This window comes from Pongo pygmaeus, chromosome 1 (assembly GCF_028885625.2).
Source record: "Pongo pygmaeus isolate AG05252 chromosome 1, NHGRI_mPonPyg2-v2.0_pri, whole genome shotgun sequence".
NCBI lineage: Eukaryota > Metazoa > Chordata > Mammalia > Primates > Hominidae > Pongo > Pongo pygmaeus.
The window spans coordinates 209,201,157-209,214,151 of record NC_072373.2 but is presented as its reverse complement, the minus strand read 5'-3'; the positions used below and the strand labels follow the sequence as shown (position 1 = coordinate 209,214,151).

General features: G+C 55.5%; 1 protein-coding gene across 32 annotated transcripts in view; it reads right to left on the bottom strand.

Annotated features, from left to right (window-relative positions):
- RAP1GAP (RAP1 GTPase activating protein) overlaps window positions 1-12,995 on the bottom strand; it is a 73,395-nt gene that overhangs the window by 50,573 nt on the left and 9,827 nt on the right. For 11 of the 32 annotated variants that reach the window (XM_054502404.1, XM_054502423.1, XM_054502467.1 and 8 more), the window contains exon 2: window positions 2,956-2,991. The exons of 7 other annotated variants lie outside the window; for them this stretch is intronic. Coding sequence is in view for 11 of the 25 variants with exons in the window: in XM_054502370.1 (XP_054358345.1) it covers window positions 2,956-2,991; window positions 4,987-5,030 (80 nt within the window). In the remaining 14 variants the exon portion in view is untranslated. Of the gene's footprint in view, window positions 1-2,955; window positions 2,992-4,986; window positions 5,110-12,995 lie in introns of those variants that run through there. 14 more of the 32 variants (XM_054502370.1, XM_054502377.1, XM_054502397.1 and 11 more) reach the window with 5 other exon arrangements.

The following is a 12,995-nucleotide window of genomic DNA, read 5'->3' as shown; positions in this document are numbered from 1 at the left end:
CCCACTGTCCCACTGGCTCCCAACCCTCACACTGGGCCTCCTTCCTCTTGCATCTGCACACCTACTCTGAGGTCCTCCACTGCAGACAACCTGCTGAGAGGGGTTAGGGATGCATAGGGGAACTCAGCCATGATCACATCTGGCCTCTACCAGGACTCACTGCTCCTTTAATCTAACTCCTAACCTCTTAATCCTGTTTTGTAAAGGGGTGGGGGAAAATCACCTCCTCCAGGAAGCCTTCCCAGCCTACTGACAAGGTTTTACTTATTCCCCTCCCTGAAAACACTCAATTCAATTCCACAAGCATTAAGCATTTATGGGCATGGTAGTTGCACAAGACCATGTGGAGAACAGAGACATGAGAAAAGTACAGGCTGGCCTTTATGGGAGAAAGTGGGGCTAAGTTGAGCTCAAATGTGACTCAATGGGACGCCGAGGTGGGAGGATCACTTGAGCTCAAGAGTTCGAGACCAGACTGGCCAACATGGTGAGACCTCGTCTCTACTAAAAAGACAAAAATAATTACCCAGGAGTGATGGCATGCACCTGTGGTCCCAGCTACTCAGGAGGCTGGGGCAAGAGATTCACTTGAACCTAGGAGGTGGAGGTTGCAGTGAGCCGAGATTGCACCACTACACTACAGCCTGGGCGACAGAGTGAGATCCTGTCTCCAAAAAAACAAAAAGCGACCAAGCACCTCTCCTTTCAAGGAGTTCAGAGCCTGCTTTGCACTGCAGGGTTATGTGAACACATGCAGCTCACCTGAAGTCAACTCCCAGAAATGCCCTATTCAACAAGCACATGTTGAGCAGCAAGTGCGGCCCAGAGAGGTAAAATGACTTGCCAAAGTCACACAACTAGAATGTGGCAGAGGCAGATTCAAGTCCACACCTGTCAGACTCTGAAGTCCATGCTCTTTCCCCTACCCCAGGAACATTCACAAATGTGTGCTCTATAGCAGCAGAGGAGGCATTCTAAAGAGGGAATGGGGGTGTGGGGATCAAGAAAGAAAACACCCAAAAAATGGTGACAAAGGTGGGCTGGAGGTGTGGCGAGGGCCTGTGGAAATGGAAGTAGAGGGACATCAAGGGGAGGTGATGCTGACTGAGGCCATGTTCCCGTTGATCAGAAATACAGAGCACGGGAGAAGCAAGCCCCAAACTAGAAAAGGATGTGGAGACAGCCCTTGAGTGCCAGGAGATCATGATTAATGGTCAAAATGGCCACCACTGACGCATGGGCTGGAGTTAAGCGATGGCCTTTGGCAGTTGGGAAGGGAGGGCCTAGGGTTAGCACCTTGGACAGTGGCTCCAGCTAGGAGGGCACGGGCAAGGCATTTTGGGTAATGGGGCGTGTCCTGGGGAATGGCCGATCTTTACTTGATAGATGGGTCAACTGAAGCCCAGAGAGGGGATGGGACTCGCCCAAAGTCACACAGCTGGCCAGTTACAATCAGTCCTGGGCTCTCGTCTCTAACTCTTGGCTTAGGGCTCCCTGGGGTGGGCCTTCTGGGTGGCCTGTCTCTGAGTCTTCCCTCAAGCACATCCTTCGTTCAGACCCTCCCTGTGGCCTGGTGGCCCTGGGACAGAGTAGGAGAGGTTTTGGGCTCTGCACAGAGTCTGGAAGATCAAGGTTCAAATCCCAACTGCTTGTGTGACCTTGGGCAACTCATTTCCCCACTCCGGGCTTCATTGTCCTTATCTGTAATTAGAGATAATAGTCTCTAACTCTGAGGTGTGGTCAAAGTTACATGAGATAACACATCTCAGGCATCTACTGCAGTACCCAGTGCATAGCAGGTGCCCAACAACAAGTGGCAGTTGTTAGCGGTGTTATTACTGAACTCCCTGAAGGAAAGGATGGCAACTTCCTCACCTCTGTTTTTATCCCCCCTCAGTCTGCCCCTGCTCTGAGCATAGCACACCATCTTGCAGAAGGAGGGGCTCCAATGGACTAGGCACAGCAGCAGGAGATGATGCCCAGAAAGGGAGAGGAAGCAGCCTGAGGTTGCATGGAGAGCATCAAAGGGAAATAGAAAGGCAGGCTGGGAGCTTAGCTGAGGCACCCTGTGTGCCTCCCACCCCAGGCCTGGCTTCCCAGGAGGGCTCTGCAGGGACAATGGTGACAGATGGGAGTCGCCCAGAAGCTGGGGGGTACTGCAGGACCCATGGACCCCAGGAAGCCCTGAGCAGGGGCAGGAAGCAGCAGCCAGAGCCGTCGGGGGGCTCTCCTGCTGGAGGTGAAGCAGCAGCAAGAGCAGCCAGCCAGGCCCACATGATGCTGATGCCAGGGAAGCTGGGAGGCACCTGCCTGCTGGGGCATCGGGGTGCCACGGTGTATCCCGAGGTGAGGGTGCACCTCCACCCATTGCCTCTTGGTGTTGAGAAGCTGCACACACAGTTGCCTCGTTCCCTCCTCCTCCAAAGAGAGGGCAGCCCCAGACACAGGAAATATGGGAGGAAGGGGTTCTGAGGGCTGTCGGGGGGAGTAACTAGAGGATTTGGGGTCAGTAAAGGCTAAAGGGAACCCCAGCCCAGGGAGGGGCCCCCCTGAGGTGGGAAGAAATAGAGAAGAAAAAAAGGAAGGAAGCATTTAAGCAAAAAGGGCCTAAAATATGCCAGGGCCAGTTTTTGTTTTTGTTATTTTTACTTTACACCCTATGAATGGGCATTTTAATCCCCATTTCACAGATGAGAAAATTGAGGTTCAGAGACGTTAAGGAATTGCTGAAGTTCACACAGGCAGTGGCAGAGTGAAGATGTAAACCTGCTTTGCCTGCCTCCAAGGCTCTCTAAAAAAGTACTCTGGGGACAGTAAGAGGGTCTGCCCACCCCCTTGCCCTGAGAGGATGGTTGGAAGCTTGGTGAGGTCTGGCCTGGCATCGCAGGGGTAGGAGGGTATCTGCAGGGACCGGCCAAGGCAACCCAGGCCCTCCTGAGAGTCCCCAGTACTCACCATACACTCCGGCGAGAGGTGAAGGACTTGTCCACCCTGAAACACAATAAGAGGGGCCATAGGTGAGGGGACATCCCTTCTCACCAGCTTGGCCCAGCATATCAGACCCTCCTGCACTGCACCACCCTCCCAGAGGGGCTGGAGAAGGTCTTGTTTCTAAGGATGCCTGATGCAGTCACTATCACCCTTAGGCTGCAGTCGCCTGACTGTCAGATTAGGGACATGGGAAGGCATAGAGGTTAAAGAGCCAGGAAAAGAGGCAGGACTGGGGGCAGTAGGGCAGGGGGCAGGGCTGTGGGGTGTTAGCAGGGGTGGGGGGACAGGTGGAGTAGCACAGTGACTACAGCAGTTTGGATCATGGCAAGGATGTAGGGGTGCGGCTGGGGCTAGCTTAGAGCCTTTCCAGGCAGGATGGAAGTTTGCTGGATATCTATGGTTTATGGTGGGCAGAAAGAATATCACCCCCAAGGCCCATAGCCTGCCTCAATCCTGAAGCTGTTCACTCATATCTACCCAGGAAGCAAATGTCTGCGAATCTGGGAGGAGATCTAGGAGGAGCTTCCCCCCACCCTCACCCGAACACACATACCCTGCTCCCTAAGACTTCAGGGGTACCCCAGACTTTGTCTCCCCCAAATTCACCCAGATCCAGCCCCAGGATGCATGTGTGGGTAGCACTCCCTCCCCGCCCCGATTCTCCTACTGCCCTCTGAGGGCACCTTGGTGCCGTTGGGGGCAGGGACTGAGCAGCTGTTGGGACAACAAACTCGCCTCCTGCCCAGAGGTAAGAAGCGGATGAGGAGGGAGCCCAGCCCAACTCTGCCAGTGAGAGGACGTCCTCCGGAGGGCAGGGCTGGGGGCTCCCAAGGACAGCTGATGGGGAAGGCCGACTCTGCAGACAGTGAGGTCAGAGAAGCCAGGACTTGCCCAAGGTCATAGAACAGGACCCAGCCTGTGAGCTGCCCCTCAGTGTTGGCTGGCCAGGAAACTCAGGGCCTAGCCCAGGCTCCTCTCATCACCTGACAGCTAGCAAGACCCCAGATGGAGGGGTAGCCTCTGGCCTCCCACCCCACCCCACCCTCTGCTGGGGTCACCTCAGAAGTTGAGCGTCCACAAGGGGAAGGCAGCTTGGACACAATCCCCATAGCTCAGAGAACACCGACCATGTCCACACACAAGCCCCAGTGCTCCACACCCCCAGGTGGGTCCCATGGGTCCCTATGACCACTGGGAGGTAGGGCCTGGTGAAGGTCATGGAGCCGCTTGTCTGGCTGGGTAGGGGCTCTGAGCCCACTCTGTCTAACCCATCTTCCCTCCAATTTGCCAAATCTCCGCAACAGGCATAAATCCCCATCCCACCGCTGCACCCCTTGACCCCAAGATGAACCTGCTGCCACTCTGACCTCCTCCAGGCCTCCAAGCCCAGGCAGCCAGTGGCCCAGGGAGGAGGAGGTTCCTGAGAGCCAGGATGCAGGAAGGAGGGCAGCCTGTTGCCCAGGGTGGGCAGGGCCTGCTAAGGGCTTCTAGAGTCCCTTTATCCAGAGCATCATTGAGGGGCCCAACAGCTGCAGAGGCAAAGTGGGAGGTCCAGCAGAACCTCCCCCTGACCTGCCTGCCCCTACTGCCACATACCTATACATGTGAGCAGTTGCGCACACACGCATGCACACACACCCGCACACACACAGGTGGAGTAGCCCCGCAGCCCCAGTCACATGCATAAGCGCCAATATCATGTGCTTAGACACAAACATAGCAATGTCCACCCTACACCCACCTCCCCACACATGCACATGGACACGCAATGGGAACACACACACACACAGAAACACACACACACACACACACACACACGCGCGCTGCAACACGACAGCCATGCGCGCACTGAGGTCAAACGCTCAGCCTTCACAGCAGTCACAGCCCAGGCCCACCCGCCCAAGCGCGAGCACACCCCGCACGGGCTCCCCCCACGCGTGCACACGCACACGCGCGCACGCGCCCCGCCCCGCCCCGCGCCGCGCCGCGCCCTACCCGCCGTAGGCCCCGAAGGTGAAGCTGCGCTTCCGGCCGCTCATGATGCCGCCGCCGCCGCCGCCCGGCCCGGCCCGCGCGAGCCGGAGCCGCCTTCCCGCGCCCGGGTCACCTTGGCAACGCGGCCGCCCCGCCCCCGCCCCCGCCCCAGCTCGGATACGTCCACGCCCCAGCGGGCCGCGGTCCAGCTGCCGGGGGCCGCCGGCGCAGAAAGGGCTGCTTGTTCGCGCCGCCCTGGGCCGGCCGGGCGGGGGCTTCGCGGGACTTTCCGAGCCGGGCCCGGCCGGGCGGGGATTGCGGGGCCCGGGGCCCGGGGCAGCCCCTCCACCACCCGCTTCCCCGCCGCCGCCCCCAGTCCAGGCCGCAGACCCTCTGTTGGGGGGACGCCCTCCTCCCGCCCCCTCGAGCCGCCGCGCTCCTCGGCGGATCAGTCCCCATCATCACGAGCTGGGAGCTCCCTCCCAGAAGCCTGGGTCCGCACGGCGGGCATGTCCCGCCCCTCCCTGTCCCTCGAATTTCTCATCTGTAAAGTGGGATTCCTCCCGCTGGCCTCCTAGGACCTGGGGATGACGAAATGAGTTCACGCACGTAAAGCGCTCGGCCCAGGCCCTGGCGTACAGCAGATGCTTAATAAATGCAGGGTACAAGAGTTCCGCAGCGGGGACAGGCGTTCTACCCTTCCCGCGAACGAATGAGTGAATGAACAGAGCCTCCAATAGCCCCTCCTTTCCCACCTGTCTCCCCTTCTCCCAGGAGTCCCCTTCCCCTTTGCCCTGGTGAGGAGGAAGAGCAAAGGGGAGGAGTGGAGACGCCACCCTCCACTCCCCTCTTGAAAAGTCATGCAGTCCAGGTCCCAACCTTTAGAGGGAACTGGGCTCTGAGTTCTGCAGCAGGTACTCATTCGCTCAATAAACACTCCAAGTCCCTCTTCTGCACCCAGCTCGCCCAGAGCTCAGAGTCCAGTGCTCTTCCTCAGAGTAAGCTGTTTCCCCCACCCAAGTGGAGCTGTGTCAGCAGACACCGGGTCACTAGCCCCGATCCCAGAGCACACTGCCCTCCACCCCAACACCCAGTCTTCCCCCCATAGAGGGAGAGATCCTTCCCCCAGGCCCTGCACCCAAGGAGGCCCCCACAGTCTCAAGGTTTGCTATGGGATTTTCTGTTTAAACAAACTGCAGAGCACAGATGCAGCCGGGGATGAGGAAGGAAGGATGACCAAGGGCACAAGGACAGGGCAGCAGGGATTCTGCAGACGCCTTTCAGGAGCTATTCCACCTGGGACCCGGGCCTGGGCTTGGTGAGCTCCAGCATCCCCTGGGAAATGACGAGTCTGGGTACCAGGGTCTACAGTTTGTCTCACCTAGGCAGGGTAAGTGGCGCTGCGGTTTCCCCATTTTAGACACAAAGAAATTGAGATCCTTGCTCACACCAATTACTTCTCTCTTGGGGATCTGCCCTCAGCCCCCTCTCGGCTCCCACCTGGGACCTCTTCTCTGTACATTCTGGTGGGTGCAGGAGCCCTCAAGAGCCCCTTGCAGGGTTCAGAGCCTGGACAGGGCAAACATTATTTCCTCATTCCTAGAACTATGTCCCTTGGTTTTCAGTCCTCAGAGGAGGGTCTGGCTTCCCCTTGCAAGGTGCTCTGGAGCCTGGACTGGGCCCCTTCTGCTCTGGGCAGTGCTGCAGATTCCTGGGGGGAGGAATCATGCCAGGGCAGGCTCCTGAGGGGTGGGTCCTGAGAGCACTGAAGTTTGCCTGAGAAGGGAGGAACTTCCTTCCTTCCTTCCTTCCTTCCTTCCTTCCTTCCTTTCTCCCTCCCTCCCTCCTTCCTAAGTAGTAGCAGCAACAGCCTCCCTCCCTCCCTTCCTCCCTCCTTCTCTCCTTCCTTTCTAAGTAGTAGCAGCAACAGCCTGTCTCCCTCCCTCCCTCCTTCTCTCCTTCCTTTCTAAGTAGTAGCAGCAACAGCCTTCCTCCCTCCCTTCCTCCCTCCCTCCTTCCTTTCTAAGTAGTAGCAGCAGCAGCAGCAGGGGCTCTCAGAGAGGTGGGAGGAGGTTGGGGCAGAGGACTGAAGAGCTAGGCCTGGGCTATGAGGATGTGCACAGTGCTTGGGCTGGGGCCTGGACTCCAGCCACATCTGGGCTGCTGCATCCCCTTCGACATGGACCTATACCTCGCCAGTCTTTTCAGTGGGAATGATTCCTGAGTGGTTTCTGCATGCGCAGTTGGCAGAGTGGCCAAGGGGCCGCCAACGTGCCAAGTTTCCCAGCCAGGCCTGGCCCCCGGGAGGCCCCACTGGTACTGGGACAGTGGGCCCTTGAGAGGGGCCATGGGGGCTGAAGGGTTCCCACCGAAGACAAAGAGCCCAGTGTGGGCTCCAGCCTCTCTGCTCTGACCAGCTGCAGCTGCCTCATTGGCAAGGGATGGGGGTGGGGGTGGGAGTGGGGGTGGTTAGTGGGGGTCACGTTCCCTTGGCCAGGGTTGCAGCAGGACAGTCCCTGACCAGCTCCTGGTCCTTTGGTGACAGCTGAATTTAAATGCATCCTGGTTTTGTTTTTTTTTTTGGTTAAAATGCATCCTGTTAACCTGCAAGACCACTTCCAAGAATTTATCCTCTGCATCATAGCATGTGAGCCTGTAGATGAATGGCAAGGACAATGGACACTGAGGCATGTGCTTATATCCTCGCCCTTGAAGGCTAAAATCTCAGCTCTCCCACTTGTCACCTGTGTGACCTTGGTCAAGTTACTTAAGCTTTCTGAGCCTCAGTTTTTTCATCTGCAAGATGGGGTTGATGAAAATAACAGTACCTACTTCAAAGGGTTTTGCCAAGGATTAAATAAGTTACTAATGACAAAGCATTGAGAATAGTAGAGTATTTGTCACTTAACATGTGTTTGTTAAGTAAAACATTTGCTGGCTGAGCATGGTGGCTTACATCTGTAATCCCAGCACTTTGGGAGGCTGAATAGGGAGGATCACTTGAGACCAGGAGTTGGAGAACAGCTTAGGCAACATAGTGAGACCTGTCTCTACAAAAACTCTAAAAATTAGCCAGGTGTGATGGTACACATATGTAGTCCCAGTGACTTGAGAGGCTGAGGTGGGAGGATTGCTCAAGCCTGGGAGGTTGAGGCTGCAGTGAGCCCTGACTGCACCACTGCACTCCAGCCTGGGTAACAGAGCAAGACCCTGTCTTAAAAAGAAAAGATAAAAGAAAAAGAAAGGCTAGGCACGGTGGCTCACACCTGTAATCCCAGCACTCTGGGAGGCCAAGTTGGGTAGATCACTTGAAGTCAGGAGTTCAAGACCAGCCTGGCCAACATGGTGAAGCCCCATCTCTACTAAAACACAAAAATCAGCCAGGCATGGTGGTTGGCACCTGTAGTCCCAGCTACTTGGGAGGCTGAGACAGGAGAATCGCTTGAACCCAGGAGGTGGAGGTTGCAGTGAGCCAAGATCAGGCCACTGCATTCCACCCTGGGTGACAGAGCAAGACTGTCTCAAAAAAAAAAAAAAAAAAAAGAATAAAAGAAAATATTGTTGTAGCAACATCATTTTTATTAGGCTAAACTATACGAAGTTGCCATTTTTGTAGGGCTAGCAAAGATTTATTAGTAAGAATTCTAAAACTAAATGGCCACCCAGAGGAAATTTGATAAATTATGGTCCATGTATGCCATGCGGTGCCATGCAGCTATGGGACAGACTGGGGAAGATCTGTGTGTGGGCATGTGGAACAGCCTCCAGGACTGACACACACACACAGAGGCAGTGTGACAGGGACCAGGGCTGGACCAGGCTCTGATGCTTCCTAGCTGTGTAATGTCAAACACATTAGTAACATCCCATGACACTGGCCTCACTGGCCCACTGTGACGGGGACATCACTGCACCACAGTCAGCATGGGGTGCTTGCTGACTGGCACTGGGAAGTCACTGCCATCTTTGAAGGAGTTTGAGCCCCCTTCTTCCTTGGCCTCCAGCCTCTTACCTAGAAAACAGTGCCAGGCTGCTTTCCAGGGTCCAGGCCCTCCCTCTGAGAGGAAGCCTCCCCTCTGGGCCTCCTAGATTTGTAGCCAAGTTGTTCAAACAGCTGCCAGACTGTAGAGGAAGAGAGAAGAGCACTGCGTGGAGGGTTGCAGAGCTGACTTTCCAAGTTCACCTCTTGTTGAACTCTGGATGTTCCACCTACCTACCTCCAGCTCCCCCTTTCCAGGGAAATGGAAGGGGAGAGGGAGGAGCAAACCCCGGGAAGATCTCAGGTCTGGGCTCTAGGTGGGGCTGGTAGAGCCAATTCTTGCCAGGGCATCCAATAGCCTCCTCCCCTCCCTGAGTCATACTCATTCAGGATATCTGCCCCAGGCCTCTTGGGCAGGAGAGGAGGCGTCTGGGCTTCCTGCCCTGGCCCAGGCAGCCTCTTGTGTGGCTTTGCATTAATCAGTTTTCCTCTCTGGGCCTCAGTTTGCTCATATGTTAACCCCTCACTTTGCTGGGTTAAAGACCTAACAGTGGGCTGGGCGCGGTGGCTCACGCCTGTGATCCCAGCATTTTGGGAGGCTGAGGCAGGTGGATCACAAGGTCAGGAGTTCGAGATCAGCCTGATCAACATGGTGAAACCCCGTCTCTACTAAAAATACAAAAATTAGCTGGGCTTGGTGGCACCTAGCTACTCAGGAGGCTGAGGCAGGAGAATCGCTTAAACCCAGGAGGCAGAAGTTGCAGTGAGCAAAGATCACACCACAGCACTCCAGCCTGGGCGACATAGCAAGACTCCATCTAAAAAAAAAAAAAAAAAAGAAGACCTAACAATGGAAAGATACATTTGCCTTGAGAGAATTCTGCTAGCTCTGAAAGTATCATTATCCTTACTTTGCCTGTGGCCTTTCTAGCCAAGCCACACCAACCCAATCCCAGGAAGCTTCTGGAAAAAGAGTCTCCTGGGGGTTCCCCAGCCCCTGGGAAGGGAGGGAAGAGTGGGTGTGACTTGGCTCACAGCCCTTCCCTAGGCAGCTGGCCAGTGAGGTTATTGAGCCAGCCTCTGCCCTGGCTCGGAGACTCCTGCTCTATTCAATAGGTTTCCGAAACCCCTGCCTACTTAAAGGGACCCCATCAGGGACCAGGAAAATCTGGCCTGGCCAGAATACCTGCCCCCACTCAGGCCCTACCCCGAGGATGTGTTTCTCATCTCCATGCAGATCATGTGGCTTGAAAGGCCCTGGGAGCAAAGCCCTTCTGGAGGCGGCACCCAGGTGTACGTTCTTTCATTCCTTCCCCCATTCATTCAGTATTGAGCACCCACTGTGTGGCTGACACTGTATTGAGCACCCACCGTGTGGCTGACATTGTTCAGACACTGGCGATAGAGTCTGAACAAGACAGACAACGTCTCTGGTAGACCTGTGTGCACACTTGCACACAAACTTTCCTAGGTCACACATGCACTTGGCCTAGTACCGTGCCATGCACATGCAAAAAGTCATCTAACTCATGCCTGTAGAGCTCACATCAAGATCAAATGCATGCAGACAGGTTCACATGAACATCAGTCCCTACGCTGCAAACCCACAAGTACGTGCAAATGCAAAGGTCAACTCCAGCTCCCACCCTTAGGTCCCCAATCAGTGCACACGCACCTACTGACTCCGGCTGGGTTTGTACATGCATGTAAATACACACTGATGACAGCACATACAGGCACAGGAATCTCAGGCCCACACATCCTTACTCAAATCACATTATTTATGTTCATACAATAGACACAGACAGATATGTACACACCTCACAAACACACATGGAGCATCCAGCTAACTACTGGGAAGAAATAAAGGTAGGAGACAGAATGGCTCTTTGGGGGTCAGAGAAGGGTGCAATTGCTGCATCTCCAGGACTGCAGAGTGGAGGCCAAGATACCTCTCATGTATTACAGGCTGGTGTCTAGCCGGCCAGCCCCCCTCTCCTACCTCCACTGCTAAGGGCATGGCCCTCTCAGCCCGTATTCAGGGCAGTTGGACAAAGCTGGGAGACTGCTTGAGGCCCAGAGCTCCCCTCAGGAAGCTGGGCTGGCAGAGTCCTGACCTGGGGAGACCTGCCTGTGGCCCCAGCTCTGCTGGCAACCCACCATTTCTCATCACAAGTGCCTTCCCACTTCTGCCCTCTGCTGGTTCATCTATGATGGGGGGAGAGAGTTTCCCAACAGTTCCTTATGATACCACCCTCCCAGAAGGCCAACCAGTCTGGGACTCTGAGAGCCCCTCTCCACCCCGACAAGGCCCTCATTGAGGCAGTGGCTCTCAACAAGGGTGGCTCTGCCCCCCAGAGGGCACCAGGGCGGTTTCAGTCCTCAGAAATGATGGGGTTACCACTGTCATTCAGTGGGTGGGGGATAGGAAAGCTACGCTGGTGAGAGTCCCACTTCAGGAGATTTGTTGTTCATCAGATATCCTCCTAGATATTCAAGTGGGTAAAAAGCCCAGGTAACCCATCCTAGAACCTAACTCTGGTTTACAAATGAATATTTTTTGGTGTGGCTTTAATCCATAATACATTTTTCAAAGGTGCAGCTACTGAAGTCATTCTGAACTAGAGGTCAGGTACAGCGACATGACTTTCTGCTCTTAAATCTAAGCGTAGGCCGGGCTCAGTGGCTCACACCTGTAATCCCAGCACTTTGGGAGGCTGAGGCGGGTGGATCACCTGAGGCCAGGAGTTCGAGACCAGCCTGACCAATATGGTGAAACCCTGTCTCTACTAAAAATACAAAAATTAGCCAGGTGTGGTGGCATGCGCCTGTAGTCCCAGCTACTCAGGAGGCTGAGACAGGAGAATTGCATGAACCCAGGAGGCGGAGGTTGCAGTGAGCTGAGATCACAGCACTACACTCTAGCCTGGAGTTTTTGAGACTCTGTCTCAAAAAACAAAAACAAAAAATCTAAGGGTAGGCTGGGCAAGGTGGTTCACACCTGTAATCCCAGCACCTTGAGAGGCTGAGGTGAGAGGACTGCTTAAGCCCAGAAGTTCGAGACCGGCCTGGTAACAAAGCAAGACTCCATCTCTATTACAATAATTTTAATTTTTTTAAATCTAAGGGTATATTTTTAATAAATAGGTGCCCAAGGCTGGTTACTTCATTGGCTCTTGTGGTGTGGTCATGCCAGAGCATTCAGGCAGGGAGGTGGAGGGCCTTTTTCATCTCTTATGCCAGTATATAGTTGGTTTTTGAAGTCAGGTGTCTAGGCAGGATTATTAGCTAGGAATAATGACAGGAAAATGAAGAACGCTTTTTTTTTTTTTTGAGGCGGAGTTTTGCCTTTGTCGCCCAGGCTGCAGTGCAATGGCGCAATCTCAGCTCACCGCAACCTCCACCTCAGTAGCTGGGATTACAGGCATGCACCATCAGGCCCAGCTAATTTTTGTATTTTTAGTAGAGTCGGGGTTTTTCCATGTTGGTTAGGCTGGCCTCGAACTCCCGACCTCGAACTCCCGACCTCAGGTGATGCGCCCGCCTTAGCCTCCCAAAGTGTTGGGATAACAGGCGTGAGCCACCGCACCCGGCCAAAGAACGCTTTTTAAAACGTGTTCCTAATGGGTCCGGGAGTCCGCCGCGGTCTCGGGCGCCACCAACTGGCCGTCATGAGAACTGCAGGCGACGGCCGGCGGGGCTCCAGGACCAGGGACAGCGCCCCGGGAGCCTCTCAGAGAAGGGTGGGGACCCGGAGCCGCCGGGACAGCGCCCCCAGTCACCGGCCGCGCGCTCGCCGCCCCCCGCACTTCCTCACCCCTCCCTTACACGGAGGCGGCCCCAGCGCCCGTCCTCGCCCTCTTCCCGGCGCCAGGCGCCGCCGCACGTCTCCCAGCTCACAAGGGCGCACCTGCGCCCGCCCACTGTGCTCTCGCCGCCCCCTCCCGCGGGACCCGTTCTCTCGGTGCGCAGATCACGGGGCCGCACCTACGCGTTCCGGGATCTCTGTGATCCTGACAACAGCCCCGTGAGGCCGATCTTGCAAGAGTTA